The following is a 25,744-nucleotide window of genomic DNA, read 5'->3' as shown; positions in this document are numbered from 1 at the left end:
CCACCACACATATAGTGCTGCCTTCTGCACACACTATAACAGTCCCTTCTACTATATCTACTCCTCCCACACATACAGTGCTTCCTTCTCCCCACACTATAAAAGCCCATTCTACTCTATCTACTCCCCTCACACATACAGTGCTACCTTCTGCACACACTATAACAGTCCCTTCTGCGCTATCTACTCCCACCACACATACAGTGCTACCTTCTCCCCACACTATAATAGTCCCTTCTACTCTATCTACTTTCTCCATACATACAGTGCTTCCTTCTGCCCACACTATGTTAGTGCCTCCTCCTATATCTTCTCCCACCACACATACTGTGCTAACTTCTGCCCACACTATAATAGTCCCTTCTACTCTATCTACTTCCTCCACACATACAGTGCTACCTTCTGCCCACACTATAATAGTCCCTTCTACTCTATCTACTCCCACCACACATACTGTGCTACCTTCTCCCCACACTATAATAGTCCCTTCTACTCTATCTACTTCCTCCATACATACAGTGCTACCTTCTGCCCACACTATGTTAGTGCCTCCTCCTATATCTTCTCCCACCACACATACTGTGCTGCCTTCTGCACACACTATAACAGTCCCTTCTACTCTATCTACTTCCCCCACACATACAGTGCTACCTTCTGCCCACACTATAACAACCCTTTCTACTCTATCTACTTCCCCACACATACAGTGCTGCCTTCTGCCCACACTATGATAGTGCCTCCTCCTATATCTTCTCCCACCACACATACTGTGCTAACTTCTGCCCACACTATAATAGTCCCTTCTACTCTTATCTACTCCCACCACACATATAGTGCTACCTTCTCCCCACACTATAATAGTCCCTTCTACTCTATCTACTCCCACCACATATATAGTGCTACCTTCTCCCCACACTATAATAGTCCCTTCTACTCTATCTACTCCCACCACACATATAGTGCTGCCTTCTGCACACACTATAACAGTCCCTTCTACTATATCTACTCCTCCCACACATACAGTGCTTCCTTCTCCCCACACTATAAAAGCCCATTCTACTCTATCTACTCCCCTCACACATACAGTGCTACCTTCTGCACACACTATAACAGTCCCTTCTGCGCTATCTACTCCCACCACACATACAGTGCTACCTTCTCCCCACACTATAATAGTCCCTTCTACTCTATCTACTTCCTCCATACATACAGTGCTACCTTCTGCCCACACTATGTTAGTGCCTCCTCCTATATCTTCTCCCACCACACATACTGTGCTGCCTTCTGCACACACTATAACAGTCCCTTCTACTCTATCTACTTCCCCCACACATACAGTGCTACCTTCTGCCCACACTATAACAGCCCTTTCTACTCTATCTACTTCCCCACACATACAGTGCTGCCTTCTTCCCACACTATGATAGTGCCTCCTCCTATATCTTCTCCCACCACACATACTGTGCTAACTTCTGCCCACACTATAATAGTCCCTTCTACTCTATCTACTTCCTCCACACATACAGTGCTACCTTCTGCCCACACTATAATAGTCCCTTCTACTCTATCTACTCCCACCACACATACTGTGCTACCTTCTCCCCACACTATAATAGTCCCTTCTACTCTATCTACTTCCTCCATACATACAGTGCTACCTTCTGCCCACACTATGTTAGTGCCTCCTCCTATATCTTCTCCCACCACACATACTGTGCTGCCTTCTGCACACACTATAACAGTCCCTTCTACTCTATCTACTTCCCCCACACATACAGTGCTACCTTCTGCCCACACTATAACAACCCTTTCTACTCTATCTACTTCCCCACACATACAGTGCTGCCTTCTGCCCACACTATGATAGTGCCTCCTCCTATATCTTCTCCCACCACACATACTGTGCTAACTTCTGCCCACACTATAATAGTCCCTTCTACTCTTATCTACTCCCACCACACATACAGTGCTACCTTCTCCCCACACTATAATAGTCCCTTCTACTCTATCTACTCCAAACACACATATAGTGCTACCTTCTCCCCACACTATAATAGTCCCTTCTACTCTATCTACTCCCACCACACATATAGTGCTGCCTTCTGCACGCACTATAACAGTCCCTTCTACTATATCTACTCCTCCCACCCATACAGTGCTTCCTTCTCCCCACACTATAAAAGCCCATTCTACTCTATCTACTCCCCCCACACATACAGTGCTACCTTCTACCCACACTATAATAGTCCCTTCTACGCTATCTACTCCCACCACACATACAGTGCTACCTTCTGCCCACACTATGATAGTGCCTCCTCCTATATCTTCTCCCACCACACATACTGTGCTAACTTCTGCCCACACTATAACAGCCCCTTCTACTCTATCTACTCCCACCACACATACAGTCCTACCTTCTCCCCACACTATAACAGTCCCTTCTAGTCTATCTACTCCCACCACACATATAGTGCTACCTTCTCCCCACACTATAATAGTCCCTTCTACTCTATCTACTCCCACTACACATATAGTGCTGCCTTCTGCACACACTATAATAGTCCCTTCTACTCTATCTACTTCCCCAACACATACAGTGCTACCTACTAGCCACACTATAATAGTGCCTTCCCCTCTATCTACTCCCCCCACACATACAGTCCTACCTTCTCCCATCACTATAACAGTCCATTCTACGCTATCTACTTCCCCACACATACAGTGCTACCTTCTGCCCACATTATGATAGATCCTCCTCCTATATCTTCTCCCACCACACATATAGTGCTACCTTCTGCCCACACTATAATAGCCCTTTCTACTCTATCTACTCCCCCCACACATACTGTGCTAACTTCTGCCCACACTATAACAGCCCCTTCTACTCTATCTACTCCCACCACAGATACAGTGCTACCTTCTAGCCACACTATAATAGTGCCTTCCCCTCTATCTACTCCCGCCACACATAGAGTCTATGGGGGTCATTCCGACCCGATCGCACGCTGCAGTTTTTCGCAGCGGTGCGATCGGGTCTGAACTGCGCATGCTCCGCGACAGAACTAACAAAGAAAGCGATCGCACCTGCGACCTCAAGAAGATTGACAGGAAGAGGCCAGCCGGAGGTGTCAACTGACCGTTTTCAGGGAGTGTCCGTCCGAACTCAGGTGTGCCCAGCTGTTTTGAGGGAGGGATCCTGACGTCGGCTCCGTCCTGGATGATCGCAGTGGGTAAGTCCTGAGCTGTGCAAAAACTGCACAAACTTTTGTTTGTGCAGCTCTCTGCACAAGCAAGCGCAGCCCTGCACAGCGATTCCCCCTTCCCTGTAGGCGGCAACTACCTGATCGCAGCAGTGCTAAAAGTAGACTGTTAGCGATCAGGTCAGAATGAGGGCCTATGCCCAAACATCTCATCTCACCATATCATCAGTGATATTACTCTTCAAAACCCCAGCTTTGTAGTGCACAAATCCTGCTGAATTTGCAGAGAAATCAGACAGAGCCAGCAGTAGCATACGGGAGTCGAGATCTGGCAGGACAAGTTTTTCAGGAGGATAAGGCACATCCCAGCGTTGCGATCGACCAACAAACTGTCCCTGAGATAATATCAAAGGAAGAATTATCCTGACAATCCTTCTGTGTACACAGTCTCCAGATACCACCACAACTGTCACTACAAATGTCGTATACCTTTATAAGGAGGTCAAGACTCTTCTCTGTAATCAGAGGGGGGCCAATCAATGGGAATTCCAAAGAGGAAACAGAATCCACAGACCAGGAAACTGCAGGATCGCAACAAACAGTAATATCACATGCATGCTACCTACTGCGATTGTCCCTTATGGTTAAGGTTTGATGCTATTTCTATGTTGGTAGTTAGTCCAGTGTAATATTGCCTCACATCCTCTGTTGTCCCGTAAAGATGACCTGTATGTTGGATAACTGTTTTATCTAAAGTGTCATCCCTCTATGCAGGGTAGCGTCTAGTTTCCCTTCGTGCAGAGGACCTTTCCCATAACCCCCTGGGTCCATGTCACAATCTATTTGGAATAGTAAAGTGTGGTGAGCGAAGCGAGACACCGAGCACGAAGTGTGGCAAGGTTCGAATGCTGCATAGTAAAAAAAAAATTACCCCAAACGAATGGAGAACGAAGAAAACATTTAGGTGCTGTAAGGGTGGAAGTTCTCTCCTACCCTCTCGTTTTTTCACTTCCAGGTCCTGAGCACGAAGGTAACATAGACACAACCCTCTATGCAGGGGTGCCAAGTGCGGGGGAGCGGGTACAAATGACCTAGGCCTTTACTTGTTTAAGGGGCTGGGTCAGCTTTGCAGGGGGAGAATGGCACTCAAATTTGTTTTCAGTCTTGGCATATTACTGTTATATTACTGTTGGGTTTTTACCAATTGTAAAGCGCAATGGAGTATGCTGGCAATATATAATTTAATGCTATTAAGTTTTAATAGAAATAAAATCTGAGCATATGTGGCTATGCCTCAGGATTTGGGCATGCCCCCCATCACTCAGGCCCATTATTGTCCCCTACTGCCCTGCCTCTGTGTCTCTACAGATTGCAGAATCAGGGAACCCTCAGACGTACCAACTTTTGTTTTATTGGATATGCAGTCTTCCCACCATAGCTTGTAATAACCTGCTTTATATGACTGTCTGTAGTATATACAATACAGCATTGTGTGTGGTACATAGGTTAGACCAAACAGAGGAGTGGTAGACTGATTTACCTGGTAAACTGCTCAATAATTCCTCCATTTGTTTCACTGATTGTTGAAACTGAGGACAAATCTACAGAAAGAAAAGAACACATACTGTAAGGGTGTCATAATTCTCACTCTCTTTTACAACACTATTGCTATCAATGTTCACCTCTGTACATACCTCATTATTTAGTGCTTCATATAAGGGTCCCATGATTGCAGATTTAAACATGCTGAAGAGCCATCTGTGAGTGCACAATAGATCTTAGAAAACAAGACTACTTATATATATATATATATATATATACATACATACATACATACATACATACATACATACACACACACACACACACACACACACACACACACACACACACACACACACACACACACACACACACATATATATATATATATATATATATATATATATATATATATATACAGGTTGAGTATCCCATATCCAAATATCCGAAATACGGAATATTCCGAAATACGGACTTTTTTGAGCGAGAGTGAGATAGTGAAACTTTTGTTTTTTGATGGCTCAATGTACACAAACTTTGTTTAATACACAAAGTTATGAAAAATATTGTATTAAATGACCTTCAGGCTGTGTGTATAAAGTGTATATGAAACATAAATGAATTGTGTGAATGTACACGCACTTTGTTTAATGCACAAAGTTATTAAAAATATTGTCTAAAATGACCTTCAGGCTGTGTGTATAAGGTGTATATGTAACATAAATACATTCTGTGCTTAGACTTGGGTCCCATCACCGTGATATCTCATTATGGTATGCAATTATTCCAAAATACGGAAAAATCCCATATCCAAAATACCTCTGGTCCCAAGCATTTTGGATAAGGGATACTCAACCTGTATATATATATATATATATATATATAAAAAGAGGTAGTGTATAATGGTTGCAACACTGGGGTCAATTCCTACCACAGCCCTAACTGTGTGGAGTTTGTCTATTATTATTATTATTATTATTATTAGCCTTTATTTATATGGTGCCATAAGGGTCTCGCAGCGCCCGATTACAGAGTACATAAACAAATCATCAAAACAGGAAAACAGCAACTTACAGTTGATGACAGTATAGGACAAGTACAGGGTAAATAAATATAGCTACATCAGCAGATGACACTGGAATAAGTATCAGGTGGCAGAAGACTGCTGGATTTGGTGCAGTTGAAGATTATTAAAGTAAGAAAAAGGAAAAGCACATGAGGGAAGAGGGCCCTGCTCGTGAGAGCTTACATTCTAAAGGGGAGGGGTAGACAGACAGGGGTGACACAGACGGGGTACATAGGTGGTCATTCCGAGTTGATCGCTCGCTGCCGATTTTCACAGTGCAGCAATTAAGTAAAAAAAACAGCAAAAATGCGCATGCGCGTGGTACGCAGCGCATGCGCTAAGTACTTTCACACAAAATTTTGTAGATTTACACAAGGTCGAGCAACGATTTTTCATCGCTCGAGTGATCGTAGTGTGATTGACAGGAAGTGGGTGTTTCTGGGAGGTAACTGGCCGTTTTCAGGGAGTGTGCTAAAAAACGCAGGCGTGCCAGGTAAAAACGCAGGAGTGGCTGGAGAAACGGGGCAGTGGCTGGCCGAACGCAGGGCGTGTTTGTGACGTCAAACCAGGAACTAAACAGACTGAGGTGATCGCAGTCTAGGAGTAGGTCTGGAGCTACTCAGAAACTGCATGAATTTTTTTAGTAGCAATTTTGCTAATCTTTCGTTCGCTATTCTGCTAAGCTAAGATACACTCCCAGAGGGCGGCGGCCTAGCGTGTACAATGCTGCTAAAAGCAGCTAGCGAGCGATCAACTCGGAATGAGGGCCATAGAGAGCGTGGAACAGAGGGTTAGGATGAGATTTGGCTGGGTTTGGTGAGGAAGTGGGTCTTGAGAGCCTGTTTGAAGTTTTGTAGAGAGGTGGAGAGTCTGAGGGGGAGAGGTAGGGAATTCCAGAGAAATGGAGCAGCACATGAAAAATCTTGGCGGTAGGAGTGGGAGGAAGTACTCAGTAGGCAGGAAAGTATTAGCAGAGTGAAGAGGATGGGTGGGAGTGTAAAAGGAGATAAGGTCAGAGATGTAGATGGGAGAGGAGTGGGTGAGGGCTTTGTAAGCAAGTGTGAGAAGCATGAAATGGATTCTGAAAGGGAAGGGGAGCCAGTGAAGGTCTTGTGAGGAGAGGTGGACCTAGTGCGTTTGGTGAGGAAAATGAGCCGGGCAGCAGCATTGAGGATAGATTGGAGTGGAGAGAGGTGTTTGTCAGGAATGCCAGTTAGGAGGAGATTACAGTAGTCCAGTCTGGAGATGACCAGTGAGTGGATAAGAGTCTTAGTAGCATCCTGGGTCAGAAAGGGTCTGATCCTGGAAATATTTTTTAGATGAAACCGGCAGGTTTGTGAGAGGTGCTGAATGTGTGGTTTGAAGGAGAGGGAGGAGTCAAGGATCACTCCAAGGCAGCGCACTATTCTTTCCATGCTTGCGTGGGTTTCCCCCGGGTGCTCTGGTTTCCTCCCACAATCCAAAAATATACTGGTTGGTTACTTGGCATTCCCTGGCTGGTTAATGTGTGTGTGTAAGAGCTGTATAATATGTCTGTGCTATACAAATAACTGGCTATAAATAATATTTGAGCTGCATAGAGTGAGTGTAATAACTTACAATGTATATCTAACTAAAAATGTCCACCATGCTGTTTGACACTTAGCCCCAGTGAGGAGTTGGTAGCAAAGTTTATGGAACAGCCTTCCCTTCCCTCCACTCCTTTTGCTACACTCCCACAACAGTCTTACAAGTCAGGGTGGTTACTTGCAATCACATTAGTACCGCGCAGCTCACGCCCCATAACTCCCTGTTGCACGGAAAGACAGATCAAGCCAAGTTCCGCCCAGATCAGAATAGGATGGACATATGCAAAAAACTGCACAGGCGCTGTATTCAGAAACAGGTCATTTGCATACACAAACCATTTTACTCAGAATAAGCCCCAGAGTGACTGATAGTTTCGCTGACTTGCTCTGCAGAAAAGCACGATGGGCCTTATTCAGAGTGAATGCAAACGTAATCGCAATATGCTCCAGTAAAAGAAAGTTACATTTTGCGACCTATTTTAAGTTTGGTGCAGATGCTAAAGGGTGACCAGCTCTGCATAGGCAGCATATGTGACTCCTTCCCCATACAAGTAAAAGGCTCATATGCACCAGGGATATGATAGGAGTTGTGACTTGACTGTGAGTACACAATATGCAAAATAGCGCAGTACACAATTCATAGGCATTATAGTAAGTGGGCGGAGAGTGCAGATAATAAGCACCAATTGGATTATCTCTGATGCTAATCGAACAAAACACAAATCCCTCTCTTTTTTTATTAATTTATAAATAACACTAAGAAACTTCGGGGCAGATTTAACAAGTGTTATGCTTGTTATCACTCATTACGTATGTTAAATGGTGCTCCAGCTAATCAGCTCCTATTTGTCATGTGTTTTCAAAATTACAGTTAGGAGCTGATTGGTTAGAGCACCATATAATATACATAACGAATGATTACAAGAATATCAATTGTTGTTAAATCTGCCCCTTCATATACAATAATTGGTGTGATTTAGATGCATTTGACCAATGAGACATGACATGTAGCTGTCATCATCAATTAATGACTTGTACCGGGGTTTTAGTACCCGTTAGTACACTACGGCATCTTCTCCAAATACCTACTCACCGCAGGGAAATGTATTCATCTCCTTTCTCCAACCCCCCTGCTCTGAGTCATTGTGTGTTCTGCACTAACTCTAATATCTGAAATATGAACTTGTTCTCTTTAATGACAGATTTCTAGGACCATACTTGCCTGCTATCCTGGAATGGCCAGGAGGCTTCCGATTATAGCAGCACCCTCGGACCTGTAGCGAGTGACGTGGGCAGTCCGGGCAGCCGATGATGTGATTCTCGCCTATAATGCCAGTAATCCCTACATTAACGGGCAGGGGGCGTGGCTACGATGATGTGCTCGTTGCCACCACACTCCCGTGTGACCTCACTTACATAACTCCGCCCACACCCGCCCCTTGTGACGCGACATGCACCTGCCCCGCTCTTCTTCTGTGCCGTCTCGGCTGATCTCTCCCGGACAGGGCAGTCAGGAAGTCGGCAACTATGACTAGGACTAAACAGTAACCTGGTGATCTGTCTTCCCAGCCAGAAATGTGAGGTTAATGTTTTTAGTGAACACTTCAATTTCAAAATAAGCAGAACCTCACCAACTCCTAATGAACTATCCGGGGTGCGCAGCCGATGTTCCCATTTATTTGGCATCAATGCAATTTAAATAATTTGGTGTTCTATTGTCCAAAAGAGTGTGGTATAGAAGATCTACAGTGTCTAGGTAGACAGTCATTCGGTCGACCCCATATGGTCGACATGCATTAGGCCGACAGGGTCAAAAGCGTGACAGGTAAAAGGTAAACAATGGGTAAGGACGACAGGTATAAAAAGTCGTCAGGGTCAAAAGGTCGACATGACAATTGTCGACACAATGTGTTGTTGTTTTTGGGGTGTCATTTTATATGTTTCATCATATGTGACCACAATCAGAGGAAACATGTACCCTCGCAGGCTCGCTTTGCTCACCACATTTTGGGCAAAGTTCCCAATCATAATCCACGTGGATAGTAAATCAGGCAAAAGTTGGGAAAACATGTAAAAAATCCTTGTGTCGACAATTGTTGTGTTGACCTTTGGCACATGTCGACCTTTAGTACCTGTCAACATTAATGCATGTCGAAATTTAATATGTTGACCTTTTGTACCTGTCGACCTGATGTGTGCAGACCATATGGTGTCGTCCTGTTGACTATTGACCTAGACACTGTCGTCCTATCATCCGAAGACTTCTCTCTAATGTCCACCTTGAATGCCTGGCCGCTGCTGTAAAAAGCAACCTTTAAAAATACTGAGAAAAATATACATTTACTACAAACCCCCCTTCCAATAGACATTTCCAAGGAATGCCTCAGCGATATCCAATAGCTGCTAAGAAACTTTATGAGGGTAGAACATGGCCTAGAGTGACACAGTTTTACATAGGCAGAAATGAAAAGAGGGCTCTAATTATTTTGTAGTTATTCTCCAGCAGTGCTGCCATCCCAAGATTAGGAGTGACCAGACACAGTGAGGGGTGTAGTATGGTATGGCGGCCCGGGATCTCGGCGGCCAGCATACCGGCACTGGGATCGCCGGCATACCGACAGCTGGGCGAGCGCAAATGAGCCCGTTGCTGCGCTCGCCACATTGCTGTACTGTACTGATACTACTGTACCAAAATATCTTGTTGTGTAAAATCTTTAATAAGATTTAATAAATATCTTTAATAAGAAGCAATTATATTTATTACCAGTTATTATATAGCGCACACATATTCTGCAGCGCTTTACAGAGAATATTAGGCCATTCACATCAGTCCCTGCCCCAGCAGAGCTTACAATCTATATTCCCTACCACATGTACATGCATACACATTCACGCTAGTGTTAATTTTTGTTGGGAGACAATTAACCTACCAGTATATTTTTTGATTATGGGAGGAAACCGGAGCACCCAGAGGAAACCCACGCAAGCACAGGGAGAACATACAAACTCCGCACAGTTAGGGCCAGTATACAATCACCTACTCACCCAGCTCCACCATGGAACCAAAGGTCCACTTGTCTGGCACGGGACCTGCAACCTCCATTCCATACGGCGCCATGTCCAGTGTCATCACACGTAATACCAAGTATTCCAGCAAGAGATAACCCTTGAACCCTCAGTTCCAGCCGGGAACTGGCCGAGCTGTTTGGAGAATACAGAAGGATGAGACCACAGCCACATCTGAATTTGATTTACTATAATATTTCAATTTCTCCAGTTTGTAAATGATATCTTCATGCTAACAAAATGCTTACTAACGTCTTACCACCCATAAAACCATGAACTTAGCCATAACTCCCAGTAATTCTCAGACACCAGTGGTGACTCTTCCCTATCCCACATCTCTCAGACACTTACAAGAGAACTGTGTTTACACGAAGAAGTCCAGTAACCAAAATCTGCCCATTGTTAACTGATACTGTGACACCAGTGTCCGGGGAAAAAGAGACATTTGAATTGGTGAGGTCCAAGTTTTTTATCTGTAACCTACAGCAAAAAGAACAACATTCAGACAAATTATATTGACTATCTACATGCGAAATACACCTGAATAAATAAGTTTATATGTAACAATATTAGGGATGGCACAAAATGGCACTATCGATGCTACAATGTAAGTCCTCTTCCCTGATGTGATTTTACGTCTCTTACTTAACCTATCTTCTTTTCTATACATCCTTTGATGGCACCAAATCCTTCAGTTGTCTGCCACCCTGATACTTATTTCAGTGCTGTATACTGACGCAGCTATGTTTATATACACTCTACTTGTCCTATATTGTATTGAACTGTAAGTCACTGTCTTCATGTTTTGCTTATTTGTTTACTCTGTAATTGGGCGATGCGGAGCCCTTGTGGTGCCATATAAATTAATAATAATAATAATAATACAAGAATAAGGGTCATGGTGAAGTCTATTAGAGGGGTCTTTAGAACCAGATTTAATGATGACACCATACATTCCACCATGTACATATACTTATTCCTTTGCACAGTCTACTGGAGATTGGGAATGCAAACCACTTTAGGGAATGGAGACCACTCTTTATGCCTGTAATAAAGAGTGTTTATCTGTGTGGTTCTTCGCAACTCTTTTATGTAGTATTTTCTCCACAACTTACTGTGAGACATAATAATATATGCGACCTAGAACAGCAACAGAGACAGAACCTTGGACATCTGGGATTGTAACAGTTGCCAGTCTCTTCTGCATTTCATCTAACCCTACTTGCCAACCTGGGGAGGAAAAAAGGATATGTTAAACAGTGTGAAAAACATCAATATAGCAAAGGAATTACTCTCCCTCCCTATGATGAGACCCCAAAGTACACAACAAATAGCGCCATAAACTAATCTCATCTGCGTTGTGGGGATATTAAAAGACTAAAAAAAATCTGCCACTGATCTCAGGTTGGCTGTGTCCTGTACACAAAGGAGTTCTCTGTAATCTGTCAGGATTCACTAGAATTCTTAGGATTCGGTGTTGTCACACACTAAGAACAACCCTGGGCAGCAGGGTGTAACAGGGTACTAGTATTCATCATGGATTCCCGCAAGGGAATTTGGGCTTCTCTGCAGTGTTCCCACAGGTTGCAGCCCCCTGAGTATAGCCCAGCTGCAACTATCATTGATAGCAGCACTAGAGATAACAGATGCCTGTAAATGAATGAAACAAAATAATAATAAATAAGCCAGCTCTATAAGAGACAACTGGAAGGCACACACGGTAGGGAGAAAGAGCCTATTGTCCAGCAAAGTATTCACAGTAGGTAGAGAAACTGTCAAGTACAAATGCAGCTAAGGATCCGACATTGGCCCTCATTCCGAGTTGTTCGCTTGGTATTTTTCATCGCATCGCAGTGAAAATCCGCTTAGTACGCATGCGCAATGTTCGCACTGCGACTGCGCCAAGTAACTTTACTATGAAGAAAGTATTTTTACTCACGGCTTTTTCTTCGCTCCGGCGATCGTAATGTGATTGACAGGAAATGGGTGTTACTGGGCGGAAACACGGCGTTTCAGGGGCGTGTGGCTGAAAACGCTACCGTTTCCGGAAAAAATGCAGGAGTGGCCGGAGAAACGGTGGGAGTGCCTGGGCGAACGCTGGGTGTGTTTGTGACGTCAACCAGGAACGACAAGCACTGAAATGATCGCACAGGCAGAGTAAGTCTGGAGCTACTCTGAAACTGCTAAGTAGTTAGTAATCGCATTATTGCGAATACATCGGTCGCAATTTTAAGAAGCTAAGATTCACTCCCAGTAGGCGGCGGCTTAGCGTGTGTAACTCTGCTAAATTCGCCTTGCGACCGATCAACTCGGAATGAGGGCCATTGTGTTGTGATATAGAAGGGTTTAAGTAGGGGTAATAGTACATAATAGTACACTGGACCAATGGAGAAACACACATCCCTAGGTTTCTTGGAAGGGTTCCACAAAGATGCTGGGTGCTATTGGCCAAACAGTAGGAAGCGCCAGCAAGATGACGGCGCCCAGGGGATCTCCATGGGAGCAAAGACCGGCTACATCTGGCGAGTCTGGAGCCAAGAAGAGCGGTTGAAGAATGCAGGCTAGGGCCTCAATGCCATCAATCAGCCCAGGTAAGCCATAGTTACCTGCAGTAAGTAACATAGGGCCTACTTCAGACCTGATCGTAGCCCTGCAAAATTTAGCAGGGCTACGATCAGGCACACTGACATGCGGGGAGATGCCCAGCACAGGGCTAGTCCGCCCCGCATGTCAGGACCGCCCCCCACCCCCGAACCCGCAGAAGTGCAAAAGCATCGCACTGTGGCAGCTTTTGCGTGCTGGCCGGGAGCTACTCGTCGCTGCCTGGGTCGCAGCGGCTGCGTGTGATGCACTGGCGTGCGCAGCACATTTTATTAGGGGGTGCACCGTGGGAGGGGCGTGTCTAGCACCGCCTTTTGGGCGTGTTTAGCACCATCTATTGATGGTCAACGCATATAAAATATCCACCTTTGTACCAATCCTAATAAAGCAGATACATTGTCAGATGTTGTGGTGTGCACCAAACAAGCACCCCTGATGGCACTCATGCAATTACACTGCTCCTCCTCAGCCTGGTCTGGCTCCCCCTCTCTTTCCCCTGCAAGCTGCAGCAGCTTACTTACAAGTCAGTCACTCACTGACACTCACAGTTTCAGACTAGTACTGCTGCTGCTGGAAAAACGAGTGACGTGTCAATGCTGCTGCCGGCCGTCTGCCAGTATTGAATTTGTCTTCCTAAGAGGATCGCTGGCTGCATGCTGCTCCTCATCAGTGGCTGGCGTTGGCATAGCATAGAAGGAGAGAGGTGTGTATATGACGGGTGGGCGTGCGAGCAGCATGACGTAATCACGTCACATCACACTCTTTTTGTACATGGAGGTGGAGCTGGGAATTTGAAAGCCGGTGTCAGTGGCATCCTTGATTAACCCAGGCGTCCGGTCAGTAATGCAGTCCTGACAGGGTGCAGCGCAGAGGGGACAAGTAATCGGTAATCAGCCTGCTCGGCGATCGCTGAATCAGGCATGTGAGATTGGGGTGCCAGACATTAGGGGGTGCCTGTGCGCACCAGGCACCCCCCCTGCGCACACCTATGGTGTGATGTCACGCAGCAGCCGCGGCCCACCCCCCACATGATCCGGCCACGCCTGCATTGGCCGGACCACGCCCTCCCACCCAGCGACCGCCTCTGCCTGTCAATCAGGCAAAGGTGATCGCTAGGCAATGACAGTCGTCGGCTGTTAGCCATGTGCTGGCGCACTGCGGTGCCAGGATATGCGCACTTTTGATCTGATCGATGCGCTGCGATGAACAGCAGCGAGTGATCAAATAATCATTCTAGTAATTCAAACTCTATCTTTCTATATGGCATGTGGACAGCAGCTAGGGTTGGCTCCAGGTTAAATCAGCTCGGCTCCCCATCTCCCACATTTTATTCTTGTCACATATTAAGTCAGGTAGTTTGCGGAGTTTGAGGGAAATTACAGAGAGGTGCAAAGCAGTTTCATTGTATCAAGCAGTAGGTTCTTTAGTAAATCTACGAAATTCCGTTTCAGTTCAGCTGCTGGATACAGTGAGTTTAGGTGTCTGCGCTGTTGGCGTCTCTATTCCTCCCAGGGTGATTTCAGCTGCCCACTCATGGAGTACAGGAGTCCTAATTTCTGTTTCCAGCAGCAAGCATGACATTAGCGAAAGAGTACCCATGAATCAGAACCAGGTTCATGCAGTAATAGTAAGACAGTCATACTTAACATCAGCTGACTAATCTTGTTTCATGTCTCTGCCGGACCGTCTTTACTTTTTGTTTCATTTAAATGTATTTAATTTGTTTTCATTATTCTTCTCCCAATGTACAGAATGGCTTAGTATGTTGGTGCTTTATAAATAAACCATAATAATAGTAATAACACAGCCCAAAAAAAAGAAAAATCTTTAGTTGCCAAGAATATTTATATCAATTTGCGGTATTTTGGGGTTGGTAATTTCAAAAATGAAAGTTTTTTTTTTTTTTTCAATTGGCTCTAGTTCTTGAAATAATGGATACACTCAATTAATAGGGAACTTAGCCTTAACACATGCATATGGAAATCTGCCGGAACACTATAGAAGGGCATACAGATGAATATTTTAGGTGTTGACGCGATGATCATTTTAGAATATCCCACCTCCTTATATAAGTGATTGGCCACCCAAACAGTTTGCAATTGTGTATTTCTTATTTCTCATAGAAACATAGAATGTGTCCCTTTTTTACCATATTTTTTAACACAAACCTTATTTGATCCTTATTTCTTTGTAAGAATATCGTTATGTCTATCCCATGCATGTTTAAATTGCTCTACTGTCTTAACCTCTACCACCTCTGATGGGAGGCTATTCCATTTGTCAACTACTCTTTCTCGTCCGTGTATCTCTAGCAAAACCCATGTCATATTCAGATCCAGCACCGTAAAGTTACCCTGAATATGATTGGCAATAAAATGAGTGTTGGTCAGTGTGTACCCTAACTAGATATTTTAGATGATATTTTTTGTAATTATATTATGTGTGGCGCTGGATTGAAAATAAATATCATGATCCTTCTTTTGAGTCACAGACAATAATGATGATCACAGAGGTGACCAAGTTTTTGCTACAAATCCCTACAAATTTCCATGGTTCAGTTGCAATTAAGACATAAAGTATCAGAAATGTCTTGGAAATGTGCTGTGCGTTCCTGCGCGGTGACTGGCAGGTGCCTATTCAGACGCACATAGATGACCCGTCTTATGGTTGTGTTATGGGAATGTTGCAGGTGTGTCGCTGAACTGCTTGCAAACTCGCATGGGGCAGATGCAAGAGTCTCCATCCTTGCACAGTCAGACGCATGGCTGTACACCAGGGAAAGGCTGATACAAGCATGGCATAAAGCCGCAGACACAACTACTGCTTAAGCAGGGCCGGATTAAGGTCTGTGGGGGCCCCTATCAATAAAATTATCAATTTTATATATATATATATATATATATATATATATATATATATATACAGGCAACCATATTTAGAAATATTGAGTTTTACACCATTGGTGACAGTGTGGGAGTCACCCAGCTGCATACCTGGCATCCAAGCGCCGACGATGTGCACCACATGAGGGAAGGGGTCCAGAGCCGCGGCGACCAGCTCCCTCTTCGGCGGCTCAACTGTCCTCTTAACAGCAGTGCCGCTGTAGAGCTTCCCTACAGTCAGCGCCGATGATGTGCACCATGTGAGGGACAGGGTCCAGAGCTGCGGCAACCAGCTCTTTCCTGCCTGTGCCGCAGTGGATCTGGTTAGTCAGTGCCTCGTCCCTCACATGGTGCACACCGTCGGCGCTGACTGTAGGGAAGCTCCTCAGCGGCACTGCTGTTAAGAGGACAGCTGAGCCGCTGAACAGTGAGTCTGGGGGACAGATTGTGGGGGCCCCTAATGTGTAGGGGCCCCAGGACGACCGCCCCTGTCGCCCCTTCTATAATCCGGACATGTACTTAAGCAGTTCTAGCAGTGTGCGATGCAAACTCAGGCCCGTATGTATACTAGTGACACTGTGGGGGGATATTGATCAGCAGTAGCTAATCAGTAATTATAACACTGTGCCACCAGCCTGAGTCTGTGTTTTTTAAGCACTTAGGGGGACATTTACTACGCAGTGATAAGAGCGGAGAAGTGAGCCAGTGGAGAAGTTGCCCATGGCAACCAATCAGCACTGAAGTAACATCTATAATTTGTATACTATAAAATTATACAGAGCTGCTGATTGGTTGATGGGGCAACTTCTCCACTAGGTCACTTCTCCACTCTTATCACTGCTTAGTAAATGTCCTCCTTAGTTTCATTTATTTTGTGGAATGGGTATGATTTCCCCCAGGGTCTAAATGCTCTCCAATCTCTTCAGACTAGTAAGTATACTATTATACTGTATAACAGGTGACAAAATAGATTCAAGTGACTTGTGGAGACAATACTAAATAATTCCTAATGACAAACCTGAGAGGATCATACCTAAAATCTTACTTAACATATTAATTTCATCTGCCATGACCACCTGATGCCAAACCTAATCCAGCATGGAAAGTACCCCTAGATCATCACACTCACTTACCATATTGTAAGCCTTTCAGGGTAAATCTCCCTTTAACTCCAGGGTCATCATTTTTAGCTTCGGAGAAGATAAAGCCGAAGGCGAGAAAGATCAGACTTAGATTCATTGTCTGGAAGACAGGGTCTTGGAATAATGAAGCTGTAAGGGGAATAAGAGAGGATGAGAGCGGTTCCATACATGAATAATGTTGGAAATATATACTGTAATCAGGAAATAAAGGTTTGTCCAAAAGGAACAATAGAAAACAAGCTGGGGTGATGGCATAGAGCAGGTAGGTGTCTTAACTCTAGTCCTCAGTACCACCAACAGGTCATGTTTTGTGGATTTCTTTAATATTTCACAGATGGGTTAATCTATTTTGCTGGGTCAGTAATTACCCAGAAGCTTCCACAGACACAAATCCTGAAAAACATGACCTGTTGGAAAGACCTGAGAGTTTGAATTAAGAAACACTGGTGAAGAGTAAAAAGCGCTTGTAATACCTAAGGAATCAGGAGAGTGAGCAGGGTAACGGAACTTGTACAGAGGCAATTACTATGCTTACAATCACCGTTCAAGGCTAAGCAGGTTACATACATGATAAAATGGAATATGTCACCAATACATTGGGCGAGATGTAATGAAGTCTGAGTTCAGCGGCCGTGCGGGATACCGGACGAACTTGGATGTTTTTTTAAAGGGACAATCATTTACAAGACATGATTTATCATCGTAAATGATTGCCCCGCTCATTGTCATTGTGTAAGAAGTGTTTAACATATAAAATATATATAGTGTTTAACATATAAAACCTAGTAACATTCAATAAGCACATCACTATGGCAACTATAAAAGTTCCACAAAGTCAGTACCGGAATGTGTTGTCCTCCAGTGCTAGGAATTATGTTAATCTGGAAACTTTGAGAGCAGTATGATTTCCCTGTTTATATGTTTCTCCAATAAAATGGCAAGCCTCCTATTGCTGCCTTATATACCTCAGGCAATCCAACCAGTTTTTAACAATTAAACAATTGTAATAATGGTAAGACAGATGAGAATGAGTTACAACGCAGACATAAGGGAGAAATGAGGTAGGGGCTGTGAAGACATACATAGCACAATGTAGGACACTGGGATGAAAAGTGAGTCTGGAAGTTGTCAAATATGACATATTTACCTGATTGTGGAGCTGTCAGCCGACCATTCACTTATCAGACAGGCAGTCTGTATGTAGTTCCACAGCATACAGTATCTCACTGCACCGCATAGCACAGCATAATAATCTAGTATAAGTAAAATTGGGCAACATATGAGTACTAAAAATGAAAAAAGGAAGTAGTGTAATGTGTCTCAGGGAAGGGTGTGACTCATTCAGGGAATCAATATTAAAAAATATTAACAGAAATGTTTTAGCCCCACAAAGATATCGCCATGTTTCCATACCTTACTGTTGACTCATGACGTTATATACACACATTTCTCCAGTCATTCTGCAACAGAAACAAACTCGGACACTGAAAATCCTGGAAGAGTGCCAAAAGGGTTCCGATTGATAATCACAGCTTGGAACTTTGTAAGCAGCCTATCTTACTTTTACAAAGTAACATTTCTGGTAGCATGAAAGCTATTTTAAATATTCTTACATTAAAAGTTTAAAAAAGATTACACAGGTCTTTTATGTTTTGCCTATGTTTTTGCAGAACCCACTACAAAATCCACTCTGAGTTCTTACTTTTTCATTGTCAGCGTTCCCTAGTTTCCTGGCACAGTGCCCGTGTCTTTATCCTTTGCAATTTTTCTCCTTTACATATGTCCTTAGTTTGACATATGGAACAATTGCTCAGTAATACTCTATTGCTTTTGATTACTGGATCAATTATAAATATTATGTTCGTGCCATATAACAAAATGTATTAAAACAAGATTATTTCATAGCAGTAAGTTAACATTGTGTTATAATTATGTCAAGGGGTCAAGAGATGTTGCGGCTGCAGTGTCCAACACTGTACAGGACTGTCTGTAAAAATCAATGTTCAAAGATATTTTATAGGGTGATGGCTTGGCCGCGCATGTAGTAGCAAGCAACGATGCACACTCAACAGCTTATATATTTATTTATTACCAGCTATTTGTTATTTCACTTATCCTGTGTTAGCACTGCTACTAGCTTGACTGCTTACGGACAGCTGTGTACTGTTTGAGAGTCTCTGTCCCTCTTGCCTACCTGATTTTGGCCTGGTTTGTGGGGTAAGGCCTATAGTATATTGCTGCCGACAGGATGTAAGAGACAGTCAGTCTGCTGCACTGGAACTTCCCTCTGGACTATTCAACACACGTGGCCATATTTTACTTTGGGATTAATGGGCAGTTTTCCAAAGGCCTCAAGATTATAAGGGGCTTAGACTGATATATGAGGGTCACTTCTATCCAGGGGTACCAGAATTTTGATGGATATCTCTGGTTTTGTCTGACTTAGAATTCTGAGGGTATCTTTCAGTAGATACTGGCATCTTGTCTCTACCGTGCCCAGAACCGGAGATATCAGCCTTCCAGCATCCAGTCTCTGCTCCAGCTTCACACGGCTGAGATGTAGTTTTATATATTTGTTGGTGGATTGTTCCGGTTCCAGAACCCCGATTCCCAAGACCCTGGTACTCCCTGAAGGTGTGAGTTTCTAGTTTTTATACAATTGAAAGCTAAGAAATCCCCAGGAACTTGAACAGGCGGCCCTCCCACTGTAAAAATGGTGAATAATAAGCCCACTTCACTATTGATAATGTCGATATTATCTTAAATCATAAAGCTATTCCTCTAGATACACTTTTACCGTGGAGCCGCTATGGCCGCTAGACTGAATACACGCGCTACGCACTTTGTACGCTATTTGCGTACAGAGTCCCGTACGTGGTACGTACTTGGTGTACACACGCCGCGCTGAGTGTACAGAGTACGCACAGCGCGCGCGCACACAGTTGATAAACTTTAAACCTTGTTAGTGATGCAATGCAATGATATGATTACACTTTAAACCTTTAGCAGCAAAGTACTGCAACGACGTTATACCTTAAACTTTAAATAGCGCTGGCGGTATAAAGTACCCGCAGTGCGTACACCTTAACAATACACTCTTAAACCTTATACAGTAAAATACGCTTTAAACCCTAGCAAGAAAGTGAGGACACAACACCGATATGTAGTTGAACCACAGGGTTCTAAAGCCACAGTGGATTATTTAAAAAGGTAAAACAGTACAAATTATACACTACAGGCTAACAAGATAAATCTACAACAGAATAATGGCTACAGAAAATGTACATACGTGAGAATGTTCGCAAGCGCAACCTGGACCAGTCCTCCACTTATCAGGTAGAAAGCGTTCAGAGTCTTCTGACCGGCCAGGCAACAACGGGCTTTTTATACGCATCTTACATACACAATACAATGGTCACTGTAATCTCATTGTCCATTGGACACAGAGATGTGTCTTTACATTACAGGAGCGGTCATAGGTTGATTTGAAAAGGTGAACGATGTCTTTCTCAACTGCTCTTGGGGGTGGTATCCTCTGGATTCCCGCCGCATACATAATATACAGTAAATACAGTTCATATCTATATTCTACTTCTGCACATAACTATACGCTGGAACATGCAATCTTTCTCTAACCAACACCGGAATGTTACCCTTAAAATACCCTACAGTTGGATACTAGACATCACCTTCTAACCTTTATCTGACCCTTCCTATCATGCAAAGGCGAATCCCTTAGTCCTGGAACTGTTTAAACTGTTGATACTCGCTGATGTGGTGCAAGGGAGCTATATCTAAAATGCACACTATTTGGGTTAAATATGTAATGTTCTAATAACCCTCTACGCGCTCACACACTCCGCCGTAAATACCCATACCACGCGCAGGAATGCGGGAGCGATCATACGCAAATTGCGGATATGTGCACGCACGGCGAAGTAAGTGTACGCGCAGCAAGCATGTGCATGGGGTTAGTACATAGTGTATGCATTACAATATTTTTCGACTTTGACAGTCCACCCTTTGGCAGTCAACATTAACTGCCACTATCTAAACATTAGAGAAGATTTCAAGGAACAAACAGATCAGGACAACTGTCCCTATCTGATATTCTTCCGGCGCTAATTATCAATGGAATTAATTAATTGTGTATCAAAAAGCAGCTGAGTACGGCAACTAGCTAGGTTGCCAACTTTGAAGGAACAGGAAAAAAAAATTCTACACTCCAGCTGTTCGGTATTACCCGCTGACTGATCCTGTTAACGGCTTCTCATAGCCACAATCCACTACGGTCTGATAGACGCCGGGCGCTGCAGCCGGCGGTCTTCAACAGGAGCACTGACATCGATCTCCGTGCTGTGCTGCAGTTGTCCGGTACTCCGCTCACCCGCACCGAGTGAATGCTGCTGGCCTCCGCAGAGAGGTCTAACACCCGTGACGAGGAAGCGAGCCTGTGGAGTCCTATTTAAAGATTATCAAGAGTCTCCAAGTACCTGGAGCGTAGCCGTGCCTAACACACGGTAAATTTCTAATCAGCTTGAAATAGCTCTATTAACGTTACCCGTACATGTGCATTGACTTTTAAACGGACCCTGTACATCTATACTTTCAGGAACCAGCACACGGGTAATTATACGTCCTTACACATTTAAATTCATCTCTAACAAGGCTGTATTTAATCCTTGCGGGACTTTTTTTATCAAACACTGGGACGCCAGTGTAATTGTATTTTATATAGTATTATAACAAAGAAATCTCATCATATTGTATGCTATATTAATTGGTAATACAACTGATTAATTGTTATTAAGTATATGCTGCTTGTGTTTTTGTAATGTGTTATTTTTTAACAATTATTGGATAAAGAATTTATTGATATTCATTCGTACAGTTCTACTGAGTCAATCATTCTATATGACAGACTGCACACTATAGTTTTATCTGTTACAGTGTACATATAGCGCGGAGTACATATAAAAAAATAATTTTTTTTTTCCTACTATCTAAACATTAAACAGAAAAATATACAATACAATATCTACAGATGATTGGATAAAAATATACAATACATTATCCACAGATGATTGGATGGTAGGAGGAGAGGTGTAGGTGGGAAATGTATGACCTAGTGGGATAGCAAAAGCATGTATGTATGAAATCCATGTCTGAGGGGCATGTATCATCGTGCCGTTTATGTTCTAGATAAGCTTCGAGGTATTGCGAAGTATACATTAAATCCTTCTTATCCCGTATTAAGGGTCTGTAAGTGGGCCAACAAACACTACCGAGCTCTTTTCGGCTTCTTGTTCCAACAAATGGGGTGCACATTTAGTTGATGATACATGGAGGGGGATCATATGTGAATGCTAATATATAGATATCACCTGTCGACTATGTGTGTCACTACCTGAAGGTTGTAGAGATGAAGATAAGAAACATATCAAAAACACATTCACATAACATTTGCATAATCATTCTTGGGTGTTGATTGAAGTCTTCTCCGGATGGGTGTATTTTTGCTGAGGGAAAACAAAGGAGAAACGGGTGAAAGAAACGGACCGTGGAATCACGTCTTATCACAACATTGTCTCTATTGATGGGTCATAAATTAGGTCTGCTGCTGTACCAATGCCCCCGCTCCTTAAACTCATCACTTTGGTACCATGCTTGCGCCGCGTTAAAATTCGAACACACCTAAATATCAAGCCAATAATTATGACGACTCCCAGGATACAAAGGAGAAACTTTCCTACACTCATGACAACATTTTGAGCCCACTCTCCTAAACCTGAGAACCAATTTCGTGGGTTCAACCATGAGACCCAGCCGGTCAGTTCATTACTCACAGCAGTAAGGGTAAGGTTGTGTCTCCTTCGGTACTCCCACTTCAACTGCAAGATATCGTCCATCTTTTGATCTATGACCTCGGTTGGGTCATCAGTGCTGTTTGTAATATACGTGCAGCACTTCACACCATACTGAGTTGCCAAAGTGACACAGTACCCGCCTGTCACCGCTGTGATATAATTGAGGACCATCCTGTGCTGTATCAATTCCGTTTTGTAAGCTTGCAACTCCCTTCCTGTATACCTGAAGGTGTCATCATACATCTCGGTGATATTATCTATCAGATTCGCTAGCGCGTGGATATACCTATAATTTATAATTCCTCTGGCGGTGCGGGTGATGTCTAACGCGAGTAGGACTTGAATCCCGGTGGATTCGTGGATTAAATCAGAGGCTGCGTGCTCTGTCCTATCTATGAGGTGTCTCTTAACGATGTGTTCATAGTGAGTATGAGTATAAGGAGCTTGAGCACTGCGGTGAACGTCTTTCATCTTATTATGGGTTATGGTCATAACTTCTGGCAACACTCTTCCAATGTAACACAATCCCTCTGAGTTTGGGGCAAGCCACTTATACGCCTTCCTCCCGCATATGAAATATGCATCATCGGGGAGAACATATGGGACAGAATATGACATTACCATATTGCAAACTTTCCAAGTGAAAAACCCAATCCCTAGTTCTCTCATCTGTTCAGTACATGTATCAGGCTGTATGATATGCGCACAGTACCCTGGTGATACTTCTCCAACCCGCATGGTCTTACTTCCTAGAGTATACCTATACCGAAAATACCTTCCATTGTCGGCTATTTGGCGTATAAGTTCAGAGTCTACGGGTATCCTGACAGCTCTGTGTGAAAATACCATGGTCTGGTTGTTCCATGTCACCTCCCAATTTCCCGGCTTTCGGGAATTGGAAATGTTGAAACATACTAAGGACATATCCACATAATATTGGTGGAGCTTCAAACTAGGGGGCCTAGAAATGTTAAATTTCTTGTCCACCGCTCTCCTACCTCGTAATTCAAGTACCTCATCTATTGTTAAAGGGTACGGTACTAGTCCTGACTTGCTCTGACCTTGAGGTACTTGTGAGCACACCCAGCATTCTGTTTGGTTTAAGACCTTACCCACTAGTGAGTGATAATCACTCAATGGATGACGGTCCATGTTGATATTAAGGCTGGACTGACATCTCTGGATGCACCCGTCCTCAACTATGTTTTCACAATTTCTACAAATACAATTTTCCTCAGCCAATAATCCTTCACAGTGCCTCCTAGTTTCTTGACTACCAGATCGTTTTCTGATACTTGCCTTTGCTCGGTGGATGTGTTGCTCTTGGAATTCTACAAATCCGTCCTTGCCATCAGAACCCATTCCAGATCCTTTCTCGACCTCTATGGTACTCTCACCGCATCAGACTGCTCTGGTCAACAACAGGGTCAACAGGAAAACCCGGAACGCAGTCTCTTGGGGTAAGACCATCTTGTTAAGGGGGAGAGAAAAGGGAGCAAGAAGGGTGGGGGAAAGGAGGGTAGTGGGAGATGGAGAAAATAATAAAAGCAAAAAGAAATTTGGTGCGACAACCGCCTCTGGTCTTGTTGTTCTCCGTGCTCAGGTGCCGTGACAACAGTCCTGCCTCTCAACCTTCCCGGAACAGACACTCCAGTGATACGATGTTCTCTACACTCTGCTCTTTGTCACGGGTTCTCTCTGGGTCAGCGACCTTCTTACAGTGGGACGAGTGGACCCAAGTCTCTCTTTCTGCAACCTTTAATGCTGTCGTGCTGGTTAGTAAGACTTGGTACGGTCCTTCCCACCTGTCAATGAGGCAACCTGAGCGTAGAAAATTTCGAATCATTACATAATCCCCAGGTTCAATGTCATGACAATTACTGTTTGGTAGGTCAGGAATCACCAGCTTTAGATTTCTGTTTTGATTCCTCAACTGCTGGCTCATCTTAACCAAATATTTTACAGTCACCTCATTATTGCATTTCAAGTCATCCTGGGGGTCAATCATTACATGGGGTTGTCGACCAAAAAGAATCTCAAATGGTGATAGGTTAAGGGGGGACCTGGGAGTGGTTCTGATGCTGTACAATACAAGTGGCAAAGCTTCTGGCCACAACAATCCAGTTTCAGCCATCACTTTGCTCAGCTTGTTCTTAATAGTGCTGTTTACTCTTTCCACCTTCGCACTCGCCTGTGGGCGGTACGGAGTGTGCGGCTTGCTATTAATCCCCATCAGTTTGCACATAACCTGAAAGACTTCACCTGTAAAATGGGTACCCCTATCGCTTTCAATTATCCTAGGGATACCATATCTGCACACAAATTCCTGCACAATTTTCTTTGCAGTGAACGTAGCAGTATTTGTGGCAGCCGGGAACGCTTCTACCCAATTTGAAAACACATCAATACAGACTAACACATATTTTAAATTTCTGCAGGGTGGTAATTGTATGAAATCAATCTGTATTACCTGAAAAGGGCCGTCTGTTGGCGGGATATGGGATGGTTCTGTTGGTATTGACTTTCCAATATTCTTCCTCAAGCAGATAAGACATGTCATTGCTCTCTTACCCGCATGAGAAGAGAATCCTGGCGCGCACCAGTAGGCTCTCACCAGCTTACACATACCCTCTTTGCCCAGATGAGTCAGACCGTGTGCCGCCTCAGCTAAGCTTGGAAGATATGCTCTGGGGGCTACTGGCTTACCTTGTCCATCTGTCCAGAGTCCTGAGGACTCCTGGCCATACCCTTTTGACCTCCAGACTGCCTTTTCCTGTGGAGAACACAAATTTTGCATTTCACTTAATTTT

At 43.8% G+C, this 25,744-nt stretch overlaps 2 protein-coding genes across 5 annotated transcripts in view; both read right to left on the bottom strand.

Annotated features, from left to right (window-relative positions):
• The window catches only part of LOC135055261 (bactericidal permeability-increasing protein-like), a 43,921-nt gene extending 25,592 nt beyond the window's left edge, over window positions 1-18,329 (bottom strand). The window contains exons 1-9 of one of the 3 annotated variants that reach the window (XR_010243706.1): window positions 18,215-18,328; window positions 17,059-17,196; window positions 11,558-11,672; window positions 10,794-10,922; window positions 10,422-10,577; window positions 4,895-4,958; window positions 4,741-4,801; window positions 3,690-3,781; window positions 3,419-3,595 (exon numbers count right to left, since the gene is read on the bottom strand). Coding sequence is in view for 2 of the 3 variants with exons in the window: in XM_063959097.1 (XP_063815167.1) it covers window positions 3,419-3,595; window positions 3,690-3,781; window positions 4,741-4,801; window positions 4,895-4,958; window positions 10,422-10,577; window positions 10,794-10,922; window positions 11,558-11,672; window positions 17,059-17,164 (900 nt within the window). In the remaining variant the exon portion in view is untranslated. Of the gene's footprint in view, window positions 1-3,418; window positions 3,596-3,689; window positions 3,782-4,740; window positions 4,802-4,894; window positions 4,959-10,421; window positions 10,578-10,793; window positions 10,923-11,557; window positions 11,673-17,058; window positions 17,197-18,214 lie in introns of all 3 variants that reach the window. The other 2 variants (XM_063959097.1, XM_063959096.1) reach the window with 2 other exon arrangements.
• The window catches only part of LOC135055262 (cytochrome c oxidase subunit 4 isoform 2, mitochondrial), a 178,739-nt gene that overhangs the window by 77,668 nt on the left and 75,327 nt on the right, over window positions 1-25,744 (bottom strand). The window lies entirely within an intron of this gene.

Source organism: Pseudophryne corroboree, chromosome 3, assembly GCF_028390025.1.
Source record: "Pseudophryne corroboree isolate aPseCor3 chromosome 3, aPseCor3.hap2, whole genome shotgun sequence".
NCBI classification, from domain to species: Eukaryota; Metazoa; Chordata; class Amphibia; order Anura; family Myobatrachidae; genus Pseudophryne; species Pseudophryne corroboree.
The sequence above is the reverse complement of the archived record's forward strand: the minus strand, read 5'-3'. Positions and strand labels throughout refer to the sequence as shown.